This window comes from Myodes glareolus, chromosome 3 (genome assembly GCF_982192425.1).
Source record: "Myodes glareolus chromosome 3, mMyoGla1.1, whole genome shotgun sequence".
Classification (NCBI taxonomy): domain Eukaryota; kingdom Metazoa; phylum Chordata; class Mammalia; order Rodentia; family Cricetidae; genus Myodes; species Myodes glareolus.
Window position 1 is genome coordinate 84,199,824 of NC_142028.1, and position 15,842 is coordinate 84,215,665.

Sequence of the window (15,842 nt, forward strand, 5' to 3'; positions counted from 1 at the left end):
GGGCAGAGCGGGCTGGGGACACACCTCTGCACACAGCACAAGCATCAAAAGACCCCAGAAGTGATGGAGAAGGGTCATCTGTCTATAACCCTCTCATTGGTTAATAAAGAAACTGCTTGTCCTGATAGGTCAGAACATAGGCAGATGGAGTAGACAGAACAGAATGCTGGGAAGAAGGCAGTGAGGCAGACGCTATAGCTCTCCTCTCCAAGATGGACGCAGGTTAAGATCGTTCCTGGTAAGCCACCACTTCGTGGTGCTACACAGATTATTAGAAATGGGTTAATCAAGATGTGAGAGTCAGCCAATAAGAGGCTGGAACTAATGGGTCTAGCAGTGTTTAAAAGAATACAGCTTCAGTGTAATTATTTCGGGTGTAAAGCTAGCCAGGCGGGCGGAGGGAAGCGGCCCGCTATTCCTTTTACACATAAGACATGTGGCAGGAGCCTATCCTGCCCTGGGTCCCACAACTGACAGCTGTGTGACGCCTGCAACTTCACCCGCGTGTCCTCTGGGGGAAGGTGAACAATGGTCTCAAGATGAGAATACTCTGAGGAGCAGATGAGAGCCCCAGCCAGGGAGGGAAGGTTTATCACTTCACAATGCAGACAGGTAGACTGAGCCAGAGACAAGACTCAGGTTCCTTGGTAGGTCAGTCAGCGCCACTGTAAGGAACAAGCTTCAGGAGTGAAGTGTCTATATCAGCGGTTCTCAGCCTTCCTCATGCAGAGAACCTTTAATACAGTTCCTTCTGTTGTGATAACCCCCATCCATAAAATTATTTCACTGCTACTTCATAACTGTAATTTTGCTACTGTTATGAATCATAATGTATTTGACATGCAGAATATCTGATATGCTGTCCCCAAAGCGGTCAAGACCCACAGGTTGAGAACTGTTTGTCTAGGGCTTACGTGCATTCTAGGCCATGCCAACTCCTACCAATAGCGGTGGGGTTCCCTACAGCCTGCCCCTGCACGCAGCCTAGATCCTCACCTTTCCTCAGGCCAGAGTCCAAAGATGCCCCAACCCCCGGCTACCCTATCCCAACCTCTGTGTCCCTTCCTTTCCTGTGAGATGCGCCACCCTCCTGCAGGTAAGAAGAAAGGAGGGAGCCCAGTTCTTACTTCAGCTAAACCTCTTGGGTACAGGTTAAGTGCTGGGATCAGCTCCAAAGCCACCACTGTTCATGTGACTGTCTGAGGGACAGCAAAGATTAACTGTGCTGCCTCCAAGCACTCTGGGGTAAACACAAGGGCCAGGGTACTGCCATCTCCCATGCTGCAGAGAACCTCCTGACACAGGTATTCAGAGCAGTGTTGAGGCCAGGGACAGCGTTCCAGCTCGCAGCCTCAGTTTCCTCATCCGTAAAGTGAACAGCTGTCAAGATCAAAGGATTCACCACGGGAGAGGCAGCAGGGGCTTCTGGTATTGGGAGACAGCACTTTCCCACTCAGTGCAGCTGACTTCCCTCCCACTCACTCTTCACAGTGGCTGCTCTGGGTAGTGCTGCTCTGTCCCCTGCTACATCCCTGGGTTACACAAACCTTTTTGTTGCCAGTTAATGCCAAATTGTACCCTTACCCATTTGTGGTCTTGACCATAAAACTAGGCTCTGTGTGGCTCAGTAACCATGACTGAGCACTGACATCATCCACTGTGTAGGACCTGACTATGGCTGAGCACTGACATCATCCACTGTGTAGGACCTGACTCTGTGGCTGAGCACTGACATCATCCACTGTGTAGGACCTGACCCTGGCTGAGCACTGACATCATCCACTGTGTAGGACCTGACTCTGTGGCTGAGCACTGACATCATCCACTGTGTAGGACCTGACCCTGGCTGAGCACTGACATCATCCACTGTGTAGGACCTGACCCTGGCTGAGCACTGACATCATCCACTGTGTAGGACCTGACCCTGGCTGAGCACTGACATCATCCACTGTGTAGGACCTGACTCTGTGGCTGAGCACTGACATCATCCACTGTGTAGAGATCTAACTGCAAATTTCTTTCTGAGTTGAGGCAACATAATGGGAACCAGGACGAGTTTCTAAGCTGGTAAACGGGATGATACCTTGGTGTCTGATGCTGCAGGAATTCAGGACCAGTACTGCAGATGGAGCAAGGAAGGAAGTAGGTGACTAAGTGCTCATGTTCCAGATGTTGGGCTCCCTGGACGGTCCAACTCGGCCTCCCCTGGCACTGCTAAGTCCCTTACACACACGGTGCAAATACCCTACTTATAAGCCTTCTAACAGACCCTTGCAGAGATCTCCCCTCAACCCCTCCGGACCACTCTCCCCCTTCATTTGGTGACATCTGTTTAGCAAATACCCATGGGACACATACTGTGAGGCCAGGGATTTGTGACAGCAAGAAATAAAATCCAACAAAGTCTAGGCATCATGGAACTAATGGCTGCATGGTAGGATCTGATACAGGGTGGCCAACAGGTCAGGGAAGGCCTCCTGGAGGAGGTGACTTAGGAGCAAGGGTTTGAATACAGAGATCAGACTAGGGTAGGGGCATTTGGGTAGAGGGAACAGCTACGCAGAGAGCATGTGGTGCTAATGAGCTTGGCATGTTTGAGAAGTAGCCAGGAGGCCAGCGTGGCTGGAAGAGAACTAGGGTCAGGGTCCAGGAGGACCCCACCTGCCCCCCTCTTCATTGTTGACTCCTTCATTCCTCTGGTTATTCCAGGACTGTGGGGATGTAACTAGGGGCCTCTGGAGACTTCCAGAAGATGTAGGGATGCTGGAGTCCATGCCTTCCACTTTACAAATGAAAAATGAGGCTCTCAAAGGGTAGAGTTACTAACTCCAGCCACAGAAGTCCGTCTGAGGAAGTGGGGAGGGAATGGTCTCTATTCCCCCGTGCTGCGCTGTCTCGAGATGGATGGCTCAGAGGCACAAGAGCTATAAACTTCATCTAATCAAATTCCTTGTCACACACAGAGACATCGAGGCCCCACCAGTTAGGGAGCTCTGAGTTAATGAAGAAAGGGCTAGAGCCCACAGCGGAAGCAGAGAGCACTTCTGAGCGTGCTCATGTGGGGCTCTGTACCCACCTGGCTTCCCCTTGGCCTGACACCCATGGCCACCAGTCACCGCACTGCTCCAGTGTACATCAGTAGGGTGAGGCATAAACCCTCTGCTGAAAAGGTCTCCCTGGCAGCAGCCAGGAGGTGTCCTGAGCACCAGATTACCAGGATGAAGATGATTCCATTGAACACAGGTAGCCTTCCTGCCTTGAGCTCTGCCGGCCATCTCTAGACGTCCTGGACCCTCAGATCCGCTACTGGGGTAATGTGGTGAGTGGAAGGAATGCTAGACAAGCATGGAGCCCAGCACACAGCAGGCATCCAGCAGAAGACAGCCCTGTCTAGTAGGCGTGATGGGGCAGGAAGCATGGATACTGACCAATGGTTCTTGGCTCTGTGACCTTCAGGGAGCCAAATCCTTTCTTCAGGCCTCAGTTTCCAAATCTGCAAATAGCAAAGGAACAAACCCAGGCAGTGGGGCCTGTGGTCTGGATGAATCCCTCCCCTCATTCTGGATGCCTGAGGGGGGATAGTTGGGAGCAGGCAGGATGGAGGTGTGGAGCATCAGAAAGTACAGGGGACACAGAAGACTCATCTCTCTCCTTAGAGCCAAACTTGAATTCTAATCACTTGTTTTTTCTGGCAATAAAGCCTAGTCAGAAATGGTGCTGTAGAACGAATGGATCCTCAAACACGAAGTTCAGCAGACGCTGGGAAGGTCAGTTCTGGTGTAAAGGCAACCATGGATCACGGGAAGACATAGGGCAAAAAGATGGAGAATTGAAACTGGGCCACGGCTATAACGTTGTCGATTTCCGTGCTCCCACTGTGAAGGGAGTCTACCCGCGTCCAGCACCATTTCCCAAGCACAAAAACCCTGCCAGGCAAGGTACAAATGTCACTTTCAGGCTTGGGTGCCTTATGGATTCTATAGAGCAAGGGCTGGCAGGGGGTTCCCACTGAATAGCATCACGCGGGTCTCACCCTGGATGCACAGTCCTTAGAGTCCTCCGATCCAGCTGTCCCATCCCCTGGCAGTGCCCCCTGCTCCTTGGGGCTTTTGGCTCTGACACAGCCGGTCCATCTCGGAGACAGCCATGGTTAGAGAGGGCCAAGAGGAGGCTGACTCCCAGCAACTCAGTTAGCAGACCCATGTAAGACCACATAGCCTCTGATCCATCCAACACTACCCGTGCTGGAGGAATGCAGGGCAAGGGGGTGGAGCTATGTCCTAATCACTCACAGACCTCTGTGGCCCCAGTCCTGGCAGTGGAGGAAGATTTATTGTGGGGGCCAATGGAAAACAAAGAAAAGTTGTGCAAACTTTACCCGGTTACATGATGAGAAAATGTCTCTACCATTTCCCACTGGTAAATGTGCTGGGCATCATCTCTAATGGGGACTGGGCTCTGGTGCCCAATTGCGTGCAGATGCTGAGCCAACTGGGCCCAGCCAAGGGATGCCCAGTGTTGGCTGACAGCCAAGCATGCCTCTGGGGCACAGTCTCAGCCAGGCTGCTCTGAAGGATCTTGGGATGAAGGGCTCTGGATTAGGACCATTCCCCTTCAAAGGCCTTGGTGTCTGCCTGCTGTCACATCTTCCCTTGTGCCTACACCACTCTCCTGCTTAGGACCTTTCTGGGACTCTCCACTGCCTCTGGGGTAGATATAAGCTGCTTACTAGATTCTGAGGACTACTGAGGTCCAAATACAATCTCCATTCTGCTCCCAGTCATTATGCATGTAACTCCATATAGACTCAAGGAGGCACTCCTACACACCCACCAACAGTGAAGATTAGCGTTCCTCTCCCTGTAATGCCTTTCCTTTAGGTCTGCACCTGAGAAGTTCCTATCAGCTCATCAGAGCCCAGCTATTGTGATGCCCTGGGGAAGACTTCTGTCTCTGCTGCCAGCCCATCCTGCATCCCAGTCCATCCTGTATCTTATACCATCCTACATCCCATCCCATCCTGCATCTCATCCCATCCCATCCCATCATCCCATCCTGTAGCCCATTCCATCCCATCCTGCATCTCATCCCATCCTGCATCTCATCATCCCAATACCATCCCATCCTGCATCTCATCTCATCCCATCCTGCATCCCATCCCATCCCATCATCCCAGGCCATCCTGAATCCCATCCTACCCTACCCACCCTATCCCACCTCACCCCATCCCTTCCCCCTTACTGCTCTGGTTAAACCTGGTCCAGAGTGTCAGTAAAACTGTGTTGAAAGACTGGGGAAAGGAAGGAGATGGCACAGAGCAGCCCAAAGGTCTTTGCAGGGGGAACCATCCTTTCTTTGGGGTACCTTGTATCTGGGGCAATCCAAGGCCCTAGCTCCTAGCTGGCAGGGCAGTGCCCTGGTTACGTCTGTCCTGTACCGTCCCTGTGAGGCTACTGCCAGTTTTGGCCAGGCATCTGCCGCACACCAGAGACAGGATCACTTAATGCTTCACTGTGGAGTTTGCCATCTCCATGACAGCCTCTTGGAACAGGCAGTCTGGACACTTTCTCAGAGTCGCTGCTGATTTTATCTGACTCTCTTCATTCCAACAAGGGAATCATTTCAATTCCGTTTACATTAAATTCAAAAGCTGTTTTCCTTTTGTTATTTTAAATTCGATTCAGAAAGTTGTGTTTTTTGTTTTTTTTTTTAATCCTTAATGTTTTTCATATTCCACAGAGCAGTGCTGAGCTCACAGCAATTGGCTGGTCTTGAGTCTGCTGCTCCCAGGGACTCTCGTCAACATGAGCAGCTGTGTTTGAGGGTTTCAGAGAAAGTACCAGGGATCCTGTGTCCTCGCTCCTCAGAGCACAGGACACAGTACCGCTCCACACTCAGAGTTCACTTCCCCATCATCACGGTCCTTTCATCGAGGCTGGGAGAGACTGTGTGACTCGCAAGCTCTCAGCTGACCAAAGGGCAGAGTACAGATCTGAACCTGCGGTAACAGGGGCACTAGTCATTGCCCAGTATGGTTCACTAGCCCCGGTTCAGGGTTTGTGTGTGTGTGTGTGTGTGTGTGTGTGTGTGTGTGCACGCGCGCGCACATGTGTGTGTGCACGCGTGCTTGAACACATGTGCATCTGTGTACAAAGGCCAGAGGGGTTGGAAGTCAGTGTCTTCCTCCATCACACCCCACTTTATTTACCGAATCAGGGTCTCCCACTAAACAGAGCCTGCTGATTCAGCTAGTCTAGCTGACAGTTTGCCCCTGGGATCATCTGTCTCCACCTCCAGAGTGCTGGGATTACGAGAGGGTCTCATCCTTGGACATGGGTTCTGGGTAGCTCTGAACTCAGATGTGTCAGGAAGGGCTGGACCTGGTGGCAAACAGGTGTAGGGTGCTCATGTGGAGGAGCAGGTGCAGAGCGTGGCACACAGAGCCTAACCAAGCCAGTCCACGGCAGAATCCTTTGTACAACAGCCTCTCCTGCTCATCTGGGGACCCACCCCACTCAGAAGACAAACTGTCCAAGGCAGTCAGACAAGCAGAGCCATCTGTCACAGCTTTGCATGGGCTGTGTGCAAAGCCACACAACAGTCCCGTCACCTCTAGTCACAACTAAGACAATGGAGACTCAGGAGTTTAGTCAGACTTGCTCCAGTCCCATGCTGATGGCAACTTCCAGCTACAGACTTCCCTGCAGAAAAGCTCCAAGTGACAGCCAAGGGGTTAGATGGGACAACATTAGGGTCTTGCCAGGGTCGTGACTTCACAGGGAGCTATTCTAGACAACCTGGCCCAGCCCTGGGGCAGAAAGGCCCATGACCCAGCAAGTAGACTTTGCTTCTCTGCCACCACGGCTAGGCCATAGACTCTATGGGGATTAACCTTCACCTTCAACCTGATTGGATTTAGAATCACCATGGAAACACACCTCTAGGGATGTTGATGAGGAAGGAAGGTCTACCTTGAATGGGAGCAGTACCATTTCATGGGCTGGGGCCTTAGACTGAATGAAATGTGTGAGCAAAGTGGGTTCCAGCATCCCTCAGACACAGAGTAACAGCTGCATCTCAATCCTACCACGTTTTCCCTGCCAGGATGTACTGGAGATTTTCCACCTGGAAACTCCCCTCCTCAGACGATTTTTGTCAGCTGTTTTGTCACGGCACCATGAAAAGTGATACTGTCTCTGAGACAACTGGTCACATAAGAAACGCCAGGGAGAACACGGGGGCTTAGGGAAGGAGGCAGGGCTTGGGGAGGAGGGGCTTATAAAAGGAGGCGGGACATAGGGGAGGAGGTGTGGCTTAGAGAAGGAGGCGGGGCTGAGGGAAGGAGGCGGGGCTGAGGGAAGGAGGCAGGCAGGAAGTGCTACCCTGGGATGTGAAGGACATGCAGGAGTCTGCCAAGAAAAGGCATTGCTGACACCAAAACCAGAAGCCAAGGCTAACAGGACTGGAGGAACTGGAAAGAATGCAAACATGTGGTAGCCCAGGAAGAGAGAAAACCTTGAGGGAGGGGAGGCGACAGACAGCAAGACTGCTGGAACGCTCAGGGTGACATGAGCCCTGACACCTCTCTCTGGCTTTGGCTCTCCCTGTCTCCTAATGAGGTACACGAAGAACTGACATGATCCAGAGAGGCTGATACTCTGGGCACCTCTAGAGGGCAACTTAGAAGCTGTCTTTGCTCAAAGCTGTTTCCCTACCCAGGCACCTCCCAACCCTGGAATGAGGTGATACTCAGGCCCTATTTTCACAGCAGGGCAGGTGACCTGAGCGACAGAGCCTGGTGGCTCCTCCGGACTTCTTGCTGCAGAGTTCCCTGGACAGAAATGTTAAAGCATACTCCATTATGGAGCCTTCAAACCTGGCTAGGGGCTTGCCCTCAGGTGACGTCTTTGTCCTTTCAGACAGAACAGAGAACCCACCAAATCACAGCCAAGAGGCTCTCTGGGTGACTTAGTGGCCTGTCTCCCTATCTGGTAGAGGACTCCTGAGTTCAGGCTAGAGCTGATTCCCCTCTGCGACCCAGGATCCAGGCAAGGCCCTGAAAGCTTGCAGAATACATTTCAAGTCTGGATGTTTACTTGACTCCCCACCTGAGAGGTGGTTTGGAGCTACAGTTAGGACATGGCTGGAGTCAGGCTGAGATCTACGTTCAATCCTACCCCTGGTGTCCCAGCCTGAGTGTGGACCTGCCCCACACTGCTGTCCTCACTGCCCTTCCCACCTGTACAATGGGGATGCTGATCCCTATGTCCTAAAATACCCTTCTGATCGTCACAGCGGGATGGGATCTCTTTGCTCTGGATGCTCCAAAGATAGGGTTCTCCCCACCCCCGCCATGTGTGTGAACTTGTCTGTGTGGTTACAAGTGGAGGCCAGAGGTTGACATCAGAATATCTTCCTCGATTGCCTCTGCTCAGAGAGGTGAATATGTCAGGGAGTGTCTTTCCTTGTCTAAGGGTCACTCTCTCAGCCTAAACTTTGCCCAGTGTTTGCCTCTCAGCCCGACACTGCTGCATTTGCTGTGCAACACCAGGCTCCTGCCAACCCTCTCTGGTTCTGCCTCCCCTATAACCTGTCTGCACACATGGGGCAGGACTGGCAGACCTACCCATCAGGGCATTCTGGGCCCTAAGGAGTCCCTGGGATGAGGCTCAGACGGTGTGGTAAGTTGGAGTGTTAGCCTCCGAATATACCCAACCTGGCAGGGCTGGGCTCAAGAGCCAGGAGCAGGGCAGCTGCTTGGGAATACTGTCTGCCAGGAGTGGACCAGTGCTGCTGAAGGAAGAGGCTAAGCAAAGGCCATGGGTGGGGTGCAGCTGGGCTAGGCAGCAGAGAGAGCTGCATGGTGTGAGCGTCAGAAGCCAGTTCCTCATTAAACAGCAGCTGACTTGTAGCTGGCTGTAGCCAGTCTCTGTAGGTACCAGTTCCCCGTTCCCCTTGACCTCCCATGTTAACATGACACTGGACTTCAAAAGCCACCTCTATTCTCAGCTCTGTGGGTCCCAGCCCTTGACAGACCGTGACCCCTAGAAACTGACCAGCTCCTCTGGGCCTTGTAGTTTGCTCAGTTTTGTTCTAAGCTGAGGCGCACACTGTCCTTGCAACAGAACAAGACTCTTAGAATGCAACCCCCTTTTCTACCTTCCCTCCCCCAGCACCAGGGTTCTGTTTGGAGGTGGGCACCGCTGAGGCAAGGAGTCTAGGACTAGGCTTAAGTGTAACTCTGGTCCCAGTGGGGAGTGGTGGGCCCTCCTGGGAGCCCTCAGGGACTGAGTTTTTCCTTCCTTGGCTCATTCTGGCTGTCAGTAATGCTGAGATGTGCCCAGGTCACCATTCAATGGCACCTGGACCAGACTGAGACAAAAGAGGTGTGGAAGGCAGAAGGCTACTGCTGGCCAGGGCTGGGCAGGATGGGGAACAGTTTAGATCTCAGCTGCTTACCAGCATAGAAAACAGAAAAATGGACACCCATTGCAGATTCTGTCTGGTTCAGAGCAGCACCAAGAAAAGATGCAGCAGGGCTCCCTAGAAAACACAGGTGACTACAGAGCCATCCCACGAGGCACCTGAAGCTGCTCTGCCTGCCTCGCTGGCAGTGGAGGCTGCAGGGCTCGGCAACCTCCAGACCAGGTTCCATGGATGGCTCCCTTGACTCTTGGTTTCTTTCCTTCCACAAGAAGCCCTAAGCGCTTCTGTCCTAACCCGCAAGGACCACTGTACCCACCGCCAGAGACATCAATGCAGACAGCAGAATGGAGAGGAAGGGGAGTAACTATGAGCTCTCCCTGAACCATCTGTTTTAACCCTGTTAACAACAGCCCTGGAAGTTAAATACTGTCATTGTCTCGTTTTATAAATTAGTGTTCCACTAATGGAGAGAGGGTAAGGCACCTGCCTGAGGTCACAGAGCTGGCAAAGGGCAACGTTATGGAGGGCAGGCACGCAGGACTCTAGTGAGCTCTGTGGCTCTGCTCATGCTCTCCACACAGGGGAAGAGCACCGTTAAAATTCCTCACCATAGCAAGGAATCTTTCTGGCCTCGCTGTCATGTCACAGTGCCCACAACAGGGCAGGACTGCTCTGAGAAGCCACCGTTTCCTTCTCTGCCTCATGGCTTCCGCAACCAGACAACGAGGATTCTGCCTGTCTGGTGGAACCAACCGAAAAAAGCTGGGACTAATCTTTCCAAAGACCATGTCTTCAAGGCGCCGCATCAGTATTTGGGTTGGACGTAGGCTTGTTATGGTAATGCAGATGAAGTCCCAGATTTAATAAGACTGAAAAACACCAGGAGCAACAGGAACCATAACAGGATATTGCAGGGAGATCTAGAAGCTTCCTCAGGCTTCTTACTAAACAGGGCAGGGCTGGCCGGGCAGGGCCAGGCAAGGGCGGGGTTACCTGGAGGCCAGCAGGGTTCAGGACTACGGAGCAGTAGTGAGGAGCAGGCTCCTCTCTCCACACCCAGGCTGCCTGGTACCCGATCAAGCAGAGGCTTCACAGGCTAAATTTAAACCAGCTGCCAGCACTGGGGTGTTGCAGTTAGATGGGGTAAGGGGAGCTTACCTCATGAAAGCTGTGGAAATGCTGCTGGGAAGATAATAAAAGGATTAACTGCTATTTTAGTGGACCATTTACTCCTCAATCAAAACGTCTCATCTATTTCCTGTCCTCCAGAGGCCTCAGGTCCAAGATTCCTTTGTCTATTACAGACATAGTAGCACAGGCCTGTCATGAGAAATTAATAATTTTACAGGGATGGGAGCTGTTATTCACCTGGGTGGGGGCCGGGGGTCTGCCCATTGCCCTGGTTACTGACGCCGCCACGGTGGGTGGGGCTCCAATGAAGTTCCCACTGCAGATGGCTGCACCCAGGGCCCCAGAGAAGCAGCTATATTAACAAGGGCACTGCAACGGATAGGACGTGGGTTCAGTACCCCTCTGGTGGTTACTAGTGTTATAATTTTGGACAATTTATCTTTATCATCACTACTACTCCGATTCTCAGCCTCTACTATCTTGGTGTTTGTACTATTTTCTCTGACTAGTGGTGTGTCCTGGAACCAACTCCGCAACCTCTCTGAGCCTCCATTTTTCTCATCTGTAAAATGGAGGTGTACAGTGTCTCTTCACGGAGCTGTGGTGAGGATCACATGGAGCTGCCACTTAGAACACGCCTACGAAGTTGGCATTCAGCAGCTGCTTGCCTCAACTGTCACCATTGCACTTCTAACCTGGAGGGGGTAAAGTCAAGAGTGTGGGAAGCTGGCCGGACCCATCTGACCCCTGACCCTTGTTTTCCATATGTAGAAGGCTTGGGTTTCATTGCAACCTGATAAAGACTAAATGTAATTCCCCAGGAGGCACCAACACCACCCCCAGGGAGCTGTCCGGGCTCCTCTCCATCTAGAGCTGTCACAGCCTGGTTCCTGATGGCCTGAGGACACATCCCTGACTGTGACAGAAGCAAACCTAGGTCCCCAATGTCTTGTAGAGAATGGAATCAGGCGGGGCCCTTGACCAGGAGAGATTCCAAGGCTGTTCTGAGCCCCCAGCGCCCCCCAGCTGGGGCTCAAGTTATCTCACAGGGCACCCGTGGATGCTGGGATTCTGCACAGAAGGCCCCAGTATGAGAAGGCTGCTGGCCACCTTAGTTTACTTCCTGGGTTCCCAACAGGAGGAAACTGTGATTGACAACTGTGGCTCAGCATCTTGAGAGGAGACAGGCTGTTGCCAGCAGCCCTGGCCTATGGACTTGTTGATCTTTCCCATCTTGGAGACAAGGCACATCTTTCATTAAGCCATGTGTCTTAAGACCCCATATGGATGTGGCATCTTCAGAGACAAGCCTAGCCACCAACCCTCCTGCCTGCATACTCTCTGCCCTGAAACGTCCAAGTAAAATTCTCCACCAGCTCGGGGCCCTTCCCCCACACTTCTGTGCCACACAACAGCTCACAAGCCCAGGCTCTACCCTCCTCCTCTCCTCAAGGGCTGTCCACCTGTAGCCTATCAATGGACTAGCAGACTCCTTCTCCTTCAAGGCTAGAGAGCACACTCACTCAGTCTACATCCAGCTCAGAAACAAAGCAGGTGAGCCCTGGGGACAAGTGTGGCCCCAAGAAAATGACTTTACACCACAGTGACCAATGCCTCTTCCCTGATGCCCCATGAATGTCACCTCGTGCTCTGAGCAAGGACCTGGAGCCCCTTCTAAGACCGCAAGTGATACCTGCAGTGCCCGTCAGGACAAAACTACAGGCTGGAAACACTACTGTCTGGCAGTGAGGAAGGGGAGATGCACATGGCCTGGGTGCTCTGTGTCATTGGTGTTGTACAGCAGCCTCGGGCCCCAGCCCTCCATCCCAGGCTGCTGCGTCTGGAGGGCAGAGGATGGGTACGGGGCCTAAGGCCCCTCTCCTAGACTCTGATGAAGCTTTCTACTACAGCAAGCACAGAACATGGACATGGAGAGCCAGAAGGGCCAGGCAGGGTGCCTGCTTCTAACTCGAGTGTATCTGCATGCATGCTTAGGCACACCATGCTTCTTTCTCCCAGAACCTTTGTCTCAACCCCAGCCGGAGCACTGTTGGTGCCATGCAGGGCCTGATGCCGGCCCTTGACCTCAGCTCCAAGCCTGTTCTGGAGGTCCAGGACCTCTCTACAGAAGCCAGAGCTGTCGAGGTACACCAGGTAAAGGCCAGTGCTGGAGGAGGGCACGCTTTACTCACCATCTGCCACCCTCGGGTGACATGGAAAAGATAAGCCTGGCCAGACTTGCTTTAGGTTCAGAGGTCACGTGGCACCAGGCCGTGTGGCATGCTAGACTACAACCAATACCATCTAATGCTTCAGTGTGCGGGCTAGGACACCCGACAGGGACAAGGCAATCCTTCCAACGTTCCCAGCGACAGGAACCCAGACGGTCTTATTCACTGGCCCAGCCCCAGACTTTGTGGGAGCCCAGTCTGATTCCCAAAGGGGTTCTTTCTAGTGCCGTGGATGGTGCAGCTCTGAGGGGCGGGGGCACTGAGAGGGCCTGGCAGCCCCGGACTCACCATGCACTTGTTGGGCTTCTCGCCCGAGTGTACCCTCATGTGGATGAGCAGCTTGTAGCGGGCGTTGAAGGGCTTGTAGCGGCGCACGCAGCCGGCCCAGAAGCAGGTGAAGTCTTCGCCTTTGCGCTGGTCGATGTGGCTCTTCTCGATGTGCCGCACCAGCTCCTCCTGCTGCTCGTAGGCTGCGCAACAGTCCACCCAGCGGCATGCCTGCCGCCCGGCCACCATCCTGCCCGCCAGGCCGAGCCCTAGGCCTCCAAGGCTGGGGCCGGCTGGCAACTGAGGCAGTGGGTAGGGGGGTGGCAAACCCTGCTGGTGAGGAGCAAAGAGCTCCGAGAACTCGTCCAGGGGCTCCTGCTTCAGGAAGCCTGACTTCCGGCACGCTTCAAGCTGCAAGCTGCCCTCGTGACCGTCACTGGAGGCGGGCACAGGCCCCTGCTGCGATCGCTTGGGTCCTCCCCCCAGCTCTCCTGGCAAAGGTGGGCTTCGGAGTCCATTTACACAGCTAACTAGAGCTGTCTGGGAAGAGTGGATGGCAGGATTGATGTCAGAGGAGGCACAGGGGGAGGAGGAGGCTGAAGAGGTGGGGGGCAGGCCCAGGAGGCAGCAACGTTTCAGGCTGCCCTCGGGGAGGTGGGCCTCGGGCTGGGGACCCAGGCCCGAGACAGGTTCATTGCCCAGAAGGTAGCAGGAAGGTACAGGATTAGTGAGGCCTCGGCCTGGGAAGTCCAGCTCTGGCTGCAGGTTTGTGGAAGATGGGGCCCGGCAGTGGGTGGGCAGGGGCGTGTGGACACCGGCCATGGCCTGATAGTCAGGTAGGGCTTCCTGCTTGATGTGCTGAGCTGCCTGGAGGCTGCCATTCACGTATGTAGCCTGGGGTCTGGGTGACCTGGAAGACAGGAGCCAGAGCGATTATGGAAGGCAGGCACTCTCCAGGGGTCACGCAGGGCTCACGGAAGCAGAACACGGAAGCTCACGGAACAGGGACCTGGAGGAGCCCAGGAAGAAGTGAAGGTTGAGAGACAGAGTGTGTGAAAGACCAGAATCGGCTGTGCCAAGGGCAGGGAAGAAGGGGGAAGCAGAGAAACAAGAGGAAGAGGAGGCAGCCTAGAGAGAGATGCTGGAGACAGGAGAGGCAAGAAGGCTAACCAGGGGAGGGATGAGGACACCAGGAAGGATAGAACCTTTTGCCAGAACCCAGCCCATCCACCACTCTGTCACCATCTTGCTGACCTCCCAGCTTCCCTACGGTCAGCCCTGACCCTCCCCCTCTGAGCTTCAAGTGAGTACTGTGGGCAAAAGGCTATGGTTGGCATTTTGAGGCCTCTTCAGGTCCAGTAGGGTTTAAATTCTACTTACACGCCCCTTGGAATTTTAATTTCTGTAATCTTTACTTCATTTAATGACATCTAGCCCTACCTAGCCTGTCTTTCCATGGTTGGTGTGACTGGGTGGGAGCCTGAGGCACAGAGTGGGGGGACAAGAGTCTTGGGGTGCCCCAGAATTTTGAGCTCAGATGTGAGTATGTGGAGCTGCAGTTCTGAGGAGGAACATGGGAGATAGGAGACCAAGTCTGAGGTTGAGGTCAGCTCCATTCCAGATGGTAAAGTCGGGCAAATTGCTTCATTCTGGGCAAGTTTGGGGCCTCTATCCTCAGCAATAGCCAAACAATCCTGTTCCTGATCTTGAAAATGGCAGGATGTGGGCTAGCCACAGAGGCCATCTTTACCATGTGACTGGGTCGCAGTTTCCCTGGTGGAAGACAGTTCTTCCACCCCCCCCCCTTTACAGGAGGCCACGTTCAGGAAGGCAAAGGAATTTCTGCACAGACCCGTCCACCACTGTGGGTGGTGACAAGGTAAGATCCAGGCAGAAACATCAGGGTGAGACTGTCACCAGAAGACTGAAGATGGGAGAGACCTGGAGGGTGATACTGGCGGAAGTGCCTGACCAGTTGCTATAGGACCTGGAGGCCTGGTCCTATGCTCAGAGCCTGAACCCTGTCTGGCTCTGCTTCCTCATTGGTGAGACAAGAACCACACCACTATACAGAGAACTAAGAGGGTGATGGCTGGGTTTAAGGGTTAGCACCCTGGGAAGGAGAGGGTTAGGCCATGGTACCATTATTACTGCTTCTACAAGACCACTGTCCCATGGCTCCCACAGGCAGAACTGAGCTCTCCCAGACAGCCTTGAGACCTCGTCCCTGCCCCTCTGGCTCCAGGAGCGCTAGACAAAGGGTGGAGAGAACGGGAATTAGAAGAAGAGAGAGCCAGAGCAGGAGGCACTCAGAGCTTGGCCTCTCACCCTAAATCACTCAGGGTCAGTGGGGGAAGTAGGACCTGAGGCTTGGGGGCCTGGGCCATCATGCAGGAGCAAGCCAGTGCCAGGCCTGGACCAGGAGCCCAGTTTCCATCTCCTGTGCAGAACTGACTGCAAGCTCTCCTTGAATGGAGGCCCGCGGGACATACCTGTCTCTTAGACACTAAACAACTTCCCATTGGGTGCTTCTCCCTCGGCATCTCTGCTGAGGAGCAAATGCACATCCCGTCCCCAGGGGTGGGGACACTGGGCCTGCCACAGCCAGCAGCAAGTTCCACTGAAAGAGTCAATAGGAAAGTAGGGACTTTGCAAAATTCAGAGAAATAACACCATAGCTGCCGCTTTAGCAGGGCACAACGCTGGCAGAGAAAGGCTGGCAGACAGGGCACTGGGAAGCACTAGTCTGGAGCTTTTACAAATGGCTCCAGGTCAATGAACCGACAA

The 15,842-nt window shown here is 53.6% G+C and overlaps 1 protein-coding gene across 1 annotated transcript in view; it reads right to left on the reverse strand.

Annotated features, from left to right (window-relative positions):
• The window catches only part of Glis1 (GLIS family zinc finger 1), a 188,756-nt gene that overhangs the window by 54,625 nt on the left and 118,289 nt on the right, over positions 1-15,842 (reverse strand). Inside the window, exon 3 of the mRNA XM_085686366.2 lies at positions 13,077-13,965. Within this exon, the coding sequence (XP_085542492.1) occupies positions 13,077-13,965 (889 nt within the window). The remainder of the gene's footprint in view (positions 1-13,076; positions 13,966-15,842) is intronic.